General features: G+C 42.8%; 1 protein-coding gene across 5 annotated transcripts in view; it reads left to right on the forward strand.

Moving 5' to 3' along the window:
* Positions 1 to 15,654, forward strand: part of Rnf144b (ring finger protein 144B) — a 160,263-nt gene that overhangs the window by 72,828 nt on the left and 71,781 nt on the right. For 2 of the 5 annotated variants that reach the window (XM_076859252.1, XM_076859256.1), the window contains exons 1-2: positions 1,734 to 1,973; positions 12,665 to 12,865. In XM_076859252.1, the coding sequence (XP_076715367.1) occupies positions 12,701 to 12,865 (165 nt within the window). In that variant the 5' untranslated portion in view covers positions 1,734 to 1,973; positions 12,665 to 12,700. Of the gene's footprint in view, positions 1 to 1,236; positions 1,319 to 1,733; positions 1,974 to 12,664; positions 12,866 to 15,654 lie in introns of those variants that run through there. The other 3 variants (XM_076859253.1, XM_076859255.1, XM_076859254.1) reach the window with 2 other exon arrangements.

A 15,654-nucleotide genomic window follows, 5' to 3' on the forward strand; every position in this document is an offset into this window, starting at 1 on the left:
CCTTAGGCAGATCTGAAAGAGTTGTTTGCATTATATTGCAGTATTAGATGTGTTCATTTAGTTTTATTAAATTCTGATTGCAATTTTTATAAATTTTCATGGTTGGAATAATTTGTGGTGAAGTTATCCAATTATACAAAATTTTTGTGATGACAGCCAGTGTGATTACTGTCAAACCTATGTTTTTATTCATATTGGCAGCCACTTCATACCTTTATTCTACTGATAAGAGATGATGACTTAATTGTGTGGTAATTTAAAAAGTGGACTCTGTTGAACTTTGGTTCAAGGCTCAGAAGATGTGCAGCAACACTAACGAGTAAGCCGCCTCTTAGGGGGACCTTATCTTTCCTGTTTGCTGTCCATCAACAATGGTAACTATAGCAAGAGAATTTCTTGAGGGAAGCGATCTAGAACCTAAGCCACTGCTAAATCGGAAATTAGATATCCTTTGGGGGTGATTTTCACTAATATGCAGCTTTTCTCATGCAATAGAGGTTTAGGTCTTGTGTCAGCTCTGGTCTGGTTTGGCTTAACTCGCCCTAGGCATCAGTTTTCTTGTCTTTAAAATGAGGTGTTTGGATTAAAATAGCTCGAAGGACTTCGTAGGCTCAAATATGCTTTGATGACATTGCTTGCTGCCAGCCCCTTGGCCCCTCAGCCCCTCCGTGTGTTCTCCTGCGGTCTCCTCTCCCCAGTCCTCTGTTCCTTCTCCTGCTCAAGTGGGCTGGAGCTGCTGCAGGTCCTAGCATCATAGTAGTTTAGCTGGGTTCTTCAGCACTTGGCTTTGACCTGGAAGTTTGCTTCCACGTGAGCTGAGAAGCAGGTGGCTCCTGGCCTTTGGAGCGGTGCCTGCTGTGCAGGGTCACTGAACTGCACATCCCTTCCCCTAAGACTTGGGAGTTCCTTTCAGGAAGAAGTGTCCTGACAATGGTTACAAAAGTAGAATGAGGTTGCTGAGTGAGCACAAAAAGACACCATGAAGGAGGAAGGACTGTTCCAACTTACAATGTTTCTGAGGTGGTGACCTTTTCGGGTGTGGAAAGCCAGGAGGTGTGTCACCCACAATGTATGTCACACAAATGTCCAGAGTTTTGGAGTGAGGAAGGCACGTCGTGGAATGCAGCTTTAACTAAGGGTACAGCTGGTTAAGTTCCCGAGTGTTTCTTGAATAACTTGTTGACAGAGTCCCTCCAGGACACCCTCGCAGACCACTGTTTCCTCAAGGCCGGTGCCTGCGGTTTAGGAGGCGAGCTGACAGTGTTCGCTGCCTTGATGTCCCCATATTCTAATTCTGTCGTTATGCGCAAAAGAACAGGTCAGGTGCCAGCTGAGGTGCTGTACGGAAACAGGGAGGTGGGAAGGCCGGCGTGGGCCGCTGGAGGAGACCGGAGCTGGGCAGCCCAGGAGCTGGCCTGTGCGGTTGTGCGCAGAGGGAGAGGCGCAAGCGCCGAGGCGGGGCGAGCTGGGTGCAGGGCGCGGGACTGCGGTGCGACACGGGCTCGGGGTTCCTGCGGCCGGCGGGCGAACGTGCCAGGTCCTGGCCCCCGGGCGGCTGCAGGAGCGGAGAGCCGGGCGCGGCAGCCGGGCTCGGACAGGGTTAAGCCATCACCTGCCTTGAAGTGCGACCCAGATGGGAAGTAGGAAGTGCGGCGCCTGAGCTTCCTGTATAAATAAACGCGGCTCCCAACGCCGCCGCCGCCGCGAGCTGCGCCCCACGCCGCCCGGCACGGTCCCCAGCGTCGCCAGGCCGGGAGGCGCGCGGGGACTCCTCCTCTTCCCCGCCGATAGGTCCGGGCGCGCGAGTCGCTGGCGATCCTGCCAAGTGAGGAGCTGTCAGCCGCAGAGCGCCAGGGCAGGGAGGAATGGAAGAGCTCCTCCTCCCCGGCGCCGGCCACGCAGCTCGGGCTGGCGGTGCGCGCAGGACCGGCCGCTGAGGAGCTGCGGCCAGCGGGACACTGCCCTCCTGCCAGGTAGGTGCAGAGCGCGGCTCCGGGGCTGCAGGCGGTGCAAGCCTGGAGCCGCGTTCGTCCACGAAAAGGGACCGAGAAGGGCGAGAGAAGCGAGGCAACGGTGACACCTTGGCGCTTGGCTTCATTTTCTGTTTCTAGTGCTGAAACCATACGGCACTGCATGCATTCTGAATGCCTTAAACACCTGTTAACTTTTAAAAATAGATGTCTTCGTAAAGGTAAAAATACATTAGCTTCATTTGTAACAAAGGTATCATAAAATTGAAGATTAGATCAAATCTCCCCGGATCTTTGGGGGAGAACAAAAGTTGGCATGATCTTGGATGTCTACCTTCTGTTATTTGGAAATGCATGGCAATATGTTGACACACAGAGCTATTGAATACAGTGTTGGGTTAATCCTGGAATCTTGGCCAGACATCACTGTGGTTATTCTGACAATTTCTATAAAATAGAATCAAACTCTGATCGTAGCCTCAAGTTTAAGTTAAAAGGAAACTGATTTCTGTTTTAACAGGAAAAAGGCATCTTTTGCTTACCCCTTCCAGGGTACCTTTTGCTTTTCTCATTAGTTTCAGGGATTCTGCTGTGAATCTGCTCCTGATGCATACACTTCTTACATACAGATTTCTCAGGGTGAATTCCTCTCTCTGAATAAATGTTTCCACTATAGACTGTCAGTTTCTTATTGCTTTCTGTTCCAGTATCTTATCAAAACATAGGCTGGGGAGCCTTATAAGGACTATCAGTGTTCTTCTGGCTTGCCATTTCTGGGTGTTTATTTGAACATGGAGAGGTATGAATTACAGGATAATGCATTTAACATTTCTGAAGCTGGAGATTAGGGGTGTCTATACCCAGAAGCAAAATAAATGAACTTTGTGATGACTCAGTTTTCAGGGTGTGGATGAGGCAAAAGGAGCCCAGCCGGTCTTCACTGAGTTGCTGGCTAATTAAAGCATCTGCTGCAGCTTTCCCTGAGCTGCTGGGCTTCCTGGGCTCTGGTCCCTCCAATGGTTCACTCCTCTCTGACTCTCTCCCCTCCTTGCTGTGCCCTTCCTTCTGAACATTGGTCCTTTTCATGGGTAGCAGCTCCTTAAGTATTTCTAAAACTATCTTGAGGAGGAGGAGAAGGAGAGAAAAAGAGAAATCTCTAGCAGATGCACAAAGCTACTTGGAGATAATTGTATTATGAAATTGAAGGCTGTGATTTCACCTAACGTCTGCCCTGCCCTTCCACGCCTTTGGCAGGGTATTTTATTCTTTGTGGTGGGCATCAACTTAGAAAAATGCCTGTTTCAAAAGTACTCTAACTTGATGGCTTAAAATAAAATTAAACATATATAGTGAATATGAAAAAAAGTCAAGGGGCAGAATTGGGTTGCTTGGCTTTTAATCTCACACAAACCAAAAACTCAACCAAAAAAAAAAAAAAAAAAAAAAGGCTCCAAACCAATCACCCTAGATAACTTGCTCTTGTACTGCTGCGCTGGAAGGAAGGTCTGAGTGTGGTCAGACACTGCCAATTTACCCAGAGTTTTACAAATATTTACAGTCATTATGCCAAATATCTTTGTGCTGAGCCCTGAAGAACATTCTCAGCATTCAAAAGCTCCATTCTCATGAATGGTTTCAGTTCACTTGCGATTTAAAGGCATTCAGGTTTCTAAACTAGGTCAGTTTAAGACCTGTCTTGTAAAAATAATCAGCTTTTGGGTCTCAGATTATGAACCAGGTTTTTGCAGCCATATTCTACAGCAAAGAGAAAAGTATGCTCTTTCTAGAAAGAAAAAGTTTGTTTTATCTACCTAGTAAGACCATCTAGCTTCCCACAAGACATCTTTCTCTCCAAAATTAACTTTTCATCAGAAAAGGTATTCAACTTCCCTTCTTAAAAGGTTGTTTCAATATTTCAGGTGTTTAGAACATTTCTATCTCTGCAGAGTGGCTTCTGTGTTTCCCCTGCCCTTGATGTGACATTACTTTCTTGTTGAGTGAGGTTCTTCGTGTTTGCCATCCCCAGTTGGAGGTAGAGGTCAGGAATCAGGTTGAACCCAGATGTTGACTGGAAGAACAAAGTCCAAACAGTTTTGGGACTGAACCTACTTTGTGCAACTGCTTATTTGGAATGTGGGAAAGGGGCCAAGCTGCCACTCAATCATGCTTTCCACTTTGGGGAGTGGGTATTTGCAGTGATTGCTTCAGAATACCAGACATTTTTTTCAGGGATTTCTGCATTAACTTATAGAAGCTCCTTAGTTATACCTTTGTTTATCAATATTTTAAGTTTTGAATTATTGAAAGTGAGTACAGGTGAGAACCGGGTCTTGAATATTCTCCTCCATGTACAAGTGTTGGGTGACGACTGTTTGCCAGCACTATGCTGGATGCTGGGGACCTAAAGGGTGTGAATTGTGGTCTCTTGTCTGTAAAGATTCTGATAATCTTGGCAGTGGCTTTGGACTTGGGTGGTCATTCTTAATTCAGGTTGTTTTACCAGAGTGTGAAAACTACTTTGATGTTTTTCATCCTGATCATGTGTTTTTCCTCTGTGTGTGGTTTTGTTGTTGTTTTTGGTTTGTTTGGGTAATGTTTCTCTGATGTCATTTGAGCCTTAAGTAACTCCAAGAGGCAATAACAGCACCTAAGTTCAAGTTAGTTAATGTCTCAATTTTATTTTTTGACCTTTAAGCATATAGAAGAGGCTTTGGAGAAATATTTTATTTGTATTAACTTGGCATTTGCTACATACTTGGTTGTTGAGTACTTCTTAACCCAATGTATCATACTGTACTAGTTATTTAAAAATGGAAAATGACATTGTAGAGAGTAAAGGTGACCAATGCTTTTCCAACCTGGAACAAGAAAGTTCCCATCTGGGATAGGCTCCCTTTCTTGATAGGAAACACAACTTAAGTGAAACACAATTCCCGTATTCATAGCAAGAGAGACTTTTGATGACATGGCTTGAGTATCAATTAGGAGCTATTTTGAGGGCTGGGATTGTGGCTCAGTGGTAGAGCACTTGCCTAGCACATGTGAGGCATTGGGTTCGATCTTCAGCACCATCTAAAAATAAGTAAGTAAGTAAATAAATAAATAAATAAAGGTATTGTGTCTGTCTACAACTAAAAAGAAATATTTTTTAAAAAGCATATTCCGAGACCCAGACCTCACTGATCTCTCTGAAGTTGTGAGTTTGAGTCCTATCCCTTAGTCAACCCGGTGTTTTTCTTGGAAGACAGAATAAGATAACTCATTTCTCTTTGATGGGCTTGTGGCTGAAACCATAAACCCACGGATTCTTCTCTATGGCTATTTGAAATCATCTGTTGACAACCTCCCCAACTGGTTTCCCCTTTGTACGTAGGGACTGGGCTTAATCACCTTTCCATCCCTACCACCTGACATGTGGAATTTGGTTCTTTGTGGGTTGACTTTGTTTCCTGCACTCTGGGTTCCAGCTGCAAGAACCTTATTTGGCAAAGACATTGCAAATAAACACCCCAAACCTTGCTCAGCATGGGAGGGAGAAGACTCTGCTTCCAAATTGGTTTTAAACTTGTTTCTAACTAAAAATTCTATATGAAGTTTTCAGCCTTTATAGGAAGGGTACTATTGAGTCAGGCTTTTATACATTTGCAGAACAATTTTTGATTTAGATGTTCATATCCTGACCCAAGAAATGAGAGTCTTGCTCTGTGGGGCTTTCTGAATACCACTTCTCCTTGATCTGCTCATTGCCTCATTGTCTGACCTGCCAGTCAGCGGCCTTCCTTCCTGCTTGTGAGCTTTGTTGTTATGCCAGGCAGGGGAAGAAAAGTATTCAGCAGGGCTATGTAAATAGGTGTGGGAGGCAGGGGAACCACTGATTAAAAAAGAGTGGGCAGGGCCGGGTGGTGTTCAGGAGGGAGCTTCCAGGACAGTGTGAAGTTGCAGTGCCCCAAATCTGGAGCCTGTCCCTGTCTCCCATTCACTCCTACCTTCTTTGATAAGTTTGTATTGTTAGCAGAGTCGGAATGGATTGCCACCTCTTGGGCCTTACCCTGTAGTGTAATGAGAGCGTGCCAAGAAGAGTCAAAGAAAGAGTCATGTGCTCTGTTGGCCATGTTCTCAAATCTCCCTCCATAGCTATTTTGTAGGAAAAAAACTTTAAAATTAGATCTCATTAAAACAGTAGTCAAGAATCTTATTTGTGACATACTTTTAAACAGCTGTTGAGATGCTTTAGAAAACAATTCTTGTTGGTATTGAATGGGCTCCTCCTTGCTCTTTCCACCCACAAAAATGGTTAATGAGGCCGGGCACGGTGACGCACGCCTGTAATCCCAGCAGCTGGGGGTGCCGAGGCAGGGGGGATTGTGAGTTCAGAGCCAGCCTTAGCAAAAGCGAGGCCCTAAGCAACTCAGTGAGACCCTGTCTCTAAATAAAATACAAAATAGGGCTGAGATGTGGCTCAGTGGTTGAGGGCCTCCAGTTTAATTCTTGGTATTACCCCTGCCCCCCAAAAAATGGTTAAAGAGGATACCCCGTCATGTGCCATATAACGCCTCAACCAATGGCGGACCATATATATGATGGTGGTCCCACAGATTCCAGTGGAGCTAAAAAGTTCTTGTCACCTAGTGATGTCACAGCCATCTGGTGGTAGAAGACATTCCTCACATGTTTGTGGTGATCCTGGCGTAAACACTCTACGGCACTGCCAGGTGTACAGAGACAATAACATGAAATTATGTGCAATATGTAATACTTGATATACACAACTACGTTATTGGTTTACATATTTACTATATCATGCTTTTCATTGGTACTGGAAGGTTACTCTTACTTATTATAAAGACAAAGTCCACTGTGAAGCCCCGCGCAGTATCACCTGGCCACAGCTTCTCATGCCTTCTGTTCACTGTGTCTGATGGTCACATCACAAGAGTTGGCTTCTGCCATCTGCAGTGCACTCTGCCATAGTCACACAGTGACATGTCCCTGTCCTCAGGGGATGCTTAGCTGTATTTGCAGATCAGTTCCATATTTGGAAGATAATGGCCTGCAGGTTACAAAGTTATGATCTCATTGTCATCCTGGAATCTCGAGAGGAAGATGCTAAACAGGAGTTGTGGACTGAAATGCCTTTTCACCTCCAAATGAAGCTGTGAAACGGGAAGGGACCGAAGTTCCCCATCCTACCTCGCAAGGTACCATGAGGAGCATTGCTTTACGATGCTGCCACCTCACACGTCCTGAGTAGGGGATATTTATTTCCATCGCATCTATGAGCCAAGTGTTTCTTGGGTTTGCTTCTGTCAGAGAATATTTTCTGATCTATGTTATTATTAAAATAACGACAGGGCATGCTCTGTGTGGCCGCGCATGTCCACCAACGCACTGGCCTTGAGCATTATTCTGTCAAACATTCCATGGATTCAGAGCATGCATTTCTCTGGAGCGAGTCTGCTGGTGCTCCACTGGTTCCTGTGCTCCTGGGGCACATGAGAGCTTTCTGATTTTGCTGATATGCACTGGTTCTTTTTGTCCCTGAATGACGGGAGCACTGGCCAAAGACATAATCAGTGCTCACGACACTGAGCTGGTTGGAGCATTGCTCTGGGTCCCTGATCCTAAGCTCTGTCCTCATCACCCTCTTGTCTTGCTTCTGCTTCTAGCCAGGGGTCCTCCTTGCACTCCAGGATGTATTGGGGTGGAATTCCAGCAAACGGCTAATGATTGACGCTGGTCAGCCCTTCACTAACAGCCAGTACCATTTCAGTTCCCAATAGCTTCTGTTAAGAACATGAACCAGTGGCTAAATAAAGCTCTCTATTGGGTAGAAGTGCCAAGGTCAATGCAGCACACTTGATCCCTGTATCCGCACGTTCCGCACCTGTTCAATCTGAGGATACACCCAGTTGTGGATCAGAGATATTCAGGAAAGAAAATTGAGTCTGTACTGAGCACATACAGATATTTTTCTTGTAATTATTTTCTCAACAATTAACATCTTATACAGCATTTCCCTCATATTGATACGTACTCTAGAGATGACTTAAAGTACTTGGGAGAATGCTTGGAGGTTATGTGCAAATACTATGCTATTTCACGTAAGGAAGTTGAGCATCTGTGGATTTTGGCATCTGAAGGGGTTCCTGGAACTAATGTCCCAAGGATACAAAGGGGCTACTGTACCGATTTTCAGATTGTGTTGCATGGTACCTGCTGTCTGGAGCGCCATTCTTAGCTGGAGTTGGGAGAGCTTTCCCATCAAGGCAGTGATGGGTCTTTGGATTGCTGCCTCTTCCTTTTCCACTAGAGCACTGACTTCCTGAGAATCTCCCTGTGACACAGGTGGCCCTCTGCCTTACCTCCCACCACCTACCCTTTCTGGAATCCCTCCCCCCTGCCAGCCCCCTCCGAGGGTCTGCATCCACATCTGCTCTCCCAGCTACTTCATAGGACGACTCAGGGTCTTGTAAGGGCATATAAACATTTGAGAATATTCAGGTGTCTCCTATTCCTTCTTGTTCCTTGTTCTCAAGTCACCCTTAGACTTTCAGAGTATAGTCTGGAATTAGAACCTGCGCATGGATCAGTGGAGTTTTGCCTACATTCTCTTACATCAATAGTGTTTGGTTGATTCATTCCAATGGTTTTCTATTTCTCTTAGTCTGTTTGTGCTCTTTGAGTTTAATCCAACTTTTCAGGGTTTTGCAGAATGGTGTAAATATTTCTAAATAACTAGATATTCTGATAAAACACTGTCCTTTCCAGTTACATTGTCTTTTTTTGTGCCAAGGGATAGTGTTTTGATTCTGGGTAGTAAAACGGGCATAAACTACACTAGTTAAAAATACCCTGAACGTTGGCTCCTCACCCTCTGCGTATGGGGAGCAGATTGCTTTTTCAGGCTGGCAGCAGAGATGAAAATTCCTTATCCATCCTGTGCTTCCTGCACGCCTTCTGAAGCCGTCCTTTCTTTGATGATTCTAATGAAAACACGTGAGGGAGAAAGTGACTTTCCTGCTCTTTTCCTATCTGATGGCACTTGCTTCTCATATGATGAACACTTTACATAGAGCAAGACCCCCTGGGAGCAGGTAGAGTTGCCGGTTCTCTTTTCCTGGTAGTTTAGTGTGAGATCAGATGGTTTGGGTGGCTTCCTTTCTTAGGTGGCCTGGCCAATCTGTCCTGCTGTATGGCTGGGGATATGTAAGCCACTGAAAACTGCCACCAGTCTTAGAAAGTTTAAACCTAAAGGCAGCTGCCAGATCTCTCTTCTTCCCAACACGCCCCTACATTCTCTGCCAAAATTCTTTACCCAAGGGGTTCTTAACACCCAATGAGAATCACAGTTACATCTGTAATACCTGTAAAATCAATTATGATTGTTACCTTTTAAATCCAAGTGGTAGGTGTGTAATTGAAATCACTTTCTTAGATAAAAATGTGGGGTATGAGGAAGAACAAGTGGAGCAAGCCAGTGGACCAGGGAGTGAGTTGGCATCTCTGGAAGATCTTTCTGAAAACATGGGGAGGAATGGGAGTGAGTTGCCCGTGCTCCATGGAGGTGAGGCTGGTGATAGGGGTGAAGGGGCAGGTGAAGCCGGGATGTGTCCTCAGTGCTCCTGTGGACACACGCACTGGGCTTTGTGTCATTTATGAGGCAGTGTGGGTTGTGAGGGTGAGACTGGTGGACTTTTTTTTTTTTTTCCCCCAGTTCTGAGAACTAAACCCAGGGGTGCTCTACCACTGAGCTACACCCTCAAAACTTTTTAAAACTTTTTTTTTTTTTTTGGTGCCAGCAATTGAAACCAGGGTTGCTTAATCACGTAATCAGCCACAACCCCAGGCCTTTTTATTTTTTTATTTTGAGACAGGATTTTTTCTAAATTGGGTAGGGTCTTGCTAAATTGCTGAGGCTGGGCTGGGGTTGTAGCTCAGTGGTAGAGCGCTCACCTCAGGTTCGATCCTCAGTACTGGGTTCGATCTTCGGCACCACATACAAATAAAATCCAGGTACTGAGTCCATCTACAACTAAAAAAATATTTTTAAAAAACAAATAAATTGCTGAGGCTGACCTTGAACTTGCCATCATCCTGTCTCAGCCTCCTGGGTCGCTGGATGATAGGGATCACCACCATGCCAGTCTCCTTTATAATATTTTTCTTCTTCTTTTGAGACAGGGTCTCTCTAAGTTGCTTAGGCTGGCAATGAACTTGGAAATTCTCCTGCTCCAGGCTCCCAAATAGCTGGGGTTACAGGAGACTGGTGAATCTTAAGACATAAATGGGAAACAAGAGGAAACTCCATAACTATTCTCAGCTATGGGGAAATTCACTGGGAGGACTTTGGATTCTCCTGTTTACTGTGTGAAGAGCTTGAATCAATGGTGAAATGATTTTTTTGTTCAGTATTCTTTTTTTAAAAATGACATGCCTGCTATGTGTCATTCATTTTTTCTAAACATTCACTGTTGAGTTTGCCCAAAGTGAAAAACCCAAAGTGCCATTTTTCTGACTGTGCGTGGTGTGATCTTAGGCCTGTGTAATGGCACCTCAGAGGCTGTGAGAGGGTCCAGGGGACTGGCCCTGGGTCTCCCACTGTGAATCAGCACTACTTAATCTCTATTATACAGTGGTAGTTTGGTGAAGATTTTTGTTTTTATAAAATTCCTTTGATTGAAAAATGTTTCAAAACCATCACATTAGGGAATTGATGTTATTATACCAGGAAAATAAATTGTATCTTTTTTGAACAAGCATTTTGGATTTTCATATCTCAAAAGAAATGAAATATGTGTCTTCTTTCCTGTATCTCACTGGGTCACAATTGAATGGGTCACATTTCATCCTATTGAAATGCTTAGAATTCCCTTTTTAAAAAACAAAAACAAAACGAGTTTTTGCTACAGAAAAGGTTTTTGTGTCATAAACATATTTTCAGGGGTAGGGGTGTAGCTCAGTGGTAGAGCATGTGCTTAGCATGTGCAAGGCCCTGGGTTCCATTCCCAGTACCAAAACACCTCTACATATTTGTTTTTACATGTTTTGTAACTTTGATTTCACAGCCTCTGGGCATGTAACTCACAAACTAAGGAGTAATATCTTACATATGTGACAAGAAACATGTTTATATTTCAGACAGCCTTGATTGGCACAGTTGCTCTGCCATGTATAAGCTCGGAGAACTTTGGCTGATAACTTTTCAATGTCTCAATTCATCTATAAAATGAATAAAATGATCATCCTGGTTGTAAGAGATTAAATGAAATAATATATGTGAAGGCATACAATGAACAATTTGAAAATATCTAAACATTTTGAAAATATCTGTAAAACTTTTTTTGGTGTACAAATGTTCATAACATCTTTATCATAATAAAAACTTAACATTTCAATCATTTTAAATCTAAATTCAGTGGTGCTAAATCCCTTAAGGGTTGTGTAGCTATTACCACTATCCACTTCTAGAACCTTTTCAGCATCCCATGCAGAAACTCTGCACTCATTAAACAATAATTCTTCATTTCCCCCTCTCACCACCTGGTAACTCCAGTTACTTTTTTTTTTTTTTTTTAATCACTATGACTTTGACAACTTTAGGTATGGCTTTTAAGTACAATGAAAGTATTTACCATTTTCTGTCTGGCTTATTTCACTTAGCATAATATCTTCAAGGTTCACCCATATTATAGCATGTTAGAAATCCATCTCTTTTTAAGGTAGAATAATATTTCTTTGTATGTAAATACTACATTTTGTTCACTTATCCATTGATGGACACTGGAGTTGGTTTACCCTTTTGGCTGTTGTGAATAATAGAATAGATGTACAAATATCTCTTTGAGACCCTGCTTTCTGTCCTTTTGGGTATAGACCAAGAAGTGAACTTGCTGGATATTATGGTAATTCTTTAACTTTTTTGAGCAACACCTACTTTGAGTGTTTTTGTGAACCTGTTGAACTGGTTGCAGTGATGCAACTCCTAAATGGCATGTTTACTAATGGTAGCACTTCCCTCCGTCCCCTCCAGCTTTATTAGGCTATATGTGACAAATATAAATGGGATCCCTTAGTAGTGGACAGTGTGGTATTCTGATATACCGTGTGTACATGTGAAATGAGTGAATCAAGATCATTAGCATTTTGTTGGGCTGGGGTTGTAGCTCAGTGGTAGAGCCCTTGCCTAGCATGTGTGAGGCACTGGGTTCGATCCTCAGCACCACATAAAAACAAATTAAAAAAAAAAGATAATTAACATATCATTGCCTCACATATTTTCTGTAGTAAGAACATTTAATTCTACTCAGCAACTTTAAAGTATATGATACATTATTGTTAACTATAATCCCCAGACTGTACAGTAGATCTCCAAAACTTATTCATGTTGTCCAGCTCAAACTTCTTGCCCTTGCCCACCATCGCCCCAGGCCCCTGCCACAGTGGCCTTTTAATTCCCACAGCTTGCATGCTGTGAGTTGGGACAGTGAGGTGAGGTCAGCTTAAATTTCAGGACTCCAGGAATAAATACCTTGCCAAGATAGCAAGCTCTCCAGCCCAGGCTTCTCAGAAATGTATTAGTTGTACTCTTAGAGATCATGGAGGATGAGGATGTGCTCAGCTGGTCCCCACATGTGTTGGTGAGACAATAGTGGTATCAATGGATATAATATTTTCTGCTTTGGACCTCTCTGCAGGGATTGAGGAGACAGAAGAAGGCTGAAGACAGGCTGATGGGCTCAGTTGGTAGGCTCCACTACCTCACCATGACTGCCGAAAATCCCACACCTGGAGACCTCGCTCCGGCCCCCCTCGTCACTTGCAAGCTCTGCTTGTGCGAACAGCCTCTGGACAAGATGACCACACTCCAGGAGTGCCAGTGCATCTTTTGCACAGCTGTAAGCTTTCCTTAATGCTTTCATTATGAGAAAAAGGACAAAGGGAAAAATTGTGAGAGCAGGATACATTTCTGTGGCTCTTTGAGAAGCCAAAGTTTGCTCCAATATGATCTTGCTTTGGAAAATAACGTTACATTTGCTTCACTTTCCCAATAGCAGCTCACATGGTAAATCCAATGTTTAATGGTTTTTTTAGTAAATACGATGTGTATATGAAATTTTAATTATTGATTGAATAAGTACAGTTCTTAAGATTCTAGTTAAGGAACAAAAATAGAAAACACTTAATATCTCTAAGAAGCTCACTAGGTTTTGAATGCTAGAGAATCAGGTAGCAATTTACTGAATTTTCTTTCATGGCTTTGCTCACCTCCTACAAAGACATGATATATTATTGTTTTACTTTGTCATCTTTCCTTTCTTTCTATGGTATTCTGAATGTTCTTGTTCCACAGGAGAGAACCCCAGAAATCTCCTGGGGTGAGCTTCTCTCTTTTAGGGTGATACCAGGTATTAATGCCTGTGATCTTTATTACAAGTTTCCTTGAAGGTTAGTTGGTTAAGGTATAAAGATAGGAGACAGACTGCTGAGTTCCTGCAGAAGACAAAGATGGCAAAGAATATTGTTACATTGTTTATTCATTCAGCACAGTTCTGTTGAACAGTAACTGTGTCCCAGGAACTATTTCAGGGGCCAGGATTTTATTAGAGAAACAAAACCTGGAATGGATCTTTGTTCTTAGGAGCTTATAGTCTATCAAAGAAAGTTATACAAAGAACAAATATCATAATAAGTAGGTAAGTTATCTAGTATTGATGGATGAAAAAGGATTTAGGGAAAATGTAGAGTCCGGCAAGCATGTGTGGTCTGAGGGCATGTGGTGGTTTCCAGTCCGGTGGTCAGGAGCAGGCTTCACCGAAATTCTTATTGACCTTGCTTCTCCTTCCTCATCTTGCCTGTGTGTGTTGCTTTGTAGGAAGTGAGGAAATGACCTAGTATCTAGAGCAACTTCCGTTTCCTTTGGTCTTGCTTTGTTTCGGATACTGCCCTTCAGAAACTATTATTTCTCTTTCTCGCACATGTTTCTGACCCTTGCTAATCCTTGAAACAATGAGTCAGAAGCAACATTTGGTGAGAATTCATGATGGAAATTTTCTCAGAGGGTAACTGGTGTTTGCAAGCAGGATATGGAATTGAGTTTTTGCTGTGAGGTTTCAGGGCAGAATTAAAGTTTGTGTGTCAGCATTGGGTGAAGAATACCAGGCAAAGGTTATACTTCTTATTTGTAAATAACCATCATGGACATATTATTGTTTCAATAGATTTTAGTTCCTAATTAAAAGCAGCCCAACTACTTCTCATTTCTCCTTCAGTAATTTGGGAGTAGGAGTCAGTACAATTAGATTATTCTGTCATCGAGATTCATCCCTCCTCAGTGTTAGGGAGTGCCCAAAAGCAGAAAATCAAATGGCTTAATATTTTCAGTACCCTTCCTCTTTAGGAACTTTTATACCTGTAGGCATTAATCTTCCCTGGTCTCCTATTAACCCAGTGATCTACTAAAATAGGAAGTTGTATGTGTGTCATCACGTTAGTGTCTGGACATTTGTGATTAGAATCAGAATTGTCTGAAATACAATGTTGACACTTTGTTTTAGTTATAGATTTATTTCTTCTTTTTCACAAAAATATTTAAAAATGTGTCTAATAGATCCACACTTAAATTTTCATTCAAATTAAAGATATCACATATCTTTTGTTTTCAAGGATGAAAAGAAATTTGTAACATTTTTTCATATGCTACATTCTCCCAATTTCCACTTTAAATAGGATGATGACATCTCCCAATTTTTGACTGGGAAAGACTTCTTCCGTGTACCATATTTTAAATACAGCTTTACTGGTTTTGCTAAGAACTCCCCTTACCCTCCCTTTCCCCTGGGGAATAGCCAAATGTAGTGGTCTACCTGCTAAATTTGGTGGTGTACCGCTGTTTTCATGGATTTAATGAAGTTTTTAAACGTTCTGTTTTGGGCTGTTCATCCTAAGAGGAATCGCTGGCCATTTTGATGGAGCTTAAATTCTTTTTGCTTCTAAGGTCACTGTGCTCCAGTTCTAGCTCTGTCTTAACTCATCTGTGTGAATGGGCACATGATCAATCTCCCTGTTTCTCAGTTGTAAAATAGAGGTGCCAGGACCCTTCACAGTGCTCCAGCTGTGGGGGGCATTGCATTCTGGGAGTGCAGAATGAGTGGATGTGGTGCTCTGTCTTGACTAGTCCATGTTTGCCTGCTCATTTCCTATCTTTAGGGAGAACTGGCTTCTCTCCATCCCAGTGTGTTCCATGGACTGGCAGCTCTATGAGGCCAAGATGATTCTTTAATAAAACATTCCACAGTTGGATTAATTTGGAAACTGCCATGTTTTTTCTTGGAGGAAAGTAATGTATAGTTGTATTTTGGAGGCTCTGTGAGAACTTAGGGTGAAAGGAAAGCAGGGGAACCCTGTGTAACTTCTTATAAGTACCTTGTGAGAATCAATTGTTCCACTTTAGTGCCACCCCCATTTAAATTCTGATGAAGGGCTTCTGTTGCACCTTGCCACTACTGACTTGTCCACAACTGGTGCTTTGAAGAACTGCTTTAAATTATGTCATATAACTTCTAGTCCATAAACAAATTTAGAAAAGTAGCAGGATATAAGATCAACATACATCACTTTCTTATACTCCAACAATGAGCCTGCTGAAAAAGAAATTAGAAAAACTATCCCATTCATAATAACCTGA

Source organism: Callospermophilus lateralis, chromosome 6 (genome assembly GCF_048772815.1).
Source record: "Callospermophilus lateralis isolate mCalLat2 chromosome 6, mCalLat2.hap1, whole genome shotgun sequence".
NCBI classification, from domain to species: Eukaryota; Metazoa; Chordata; class Mammalia; order Rodentia; family Sciuridae; genus Callospermophilus; species Callospermophilus lateralis.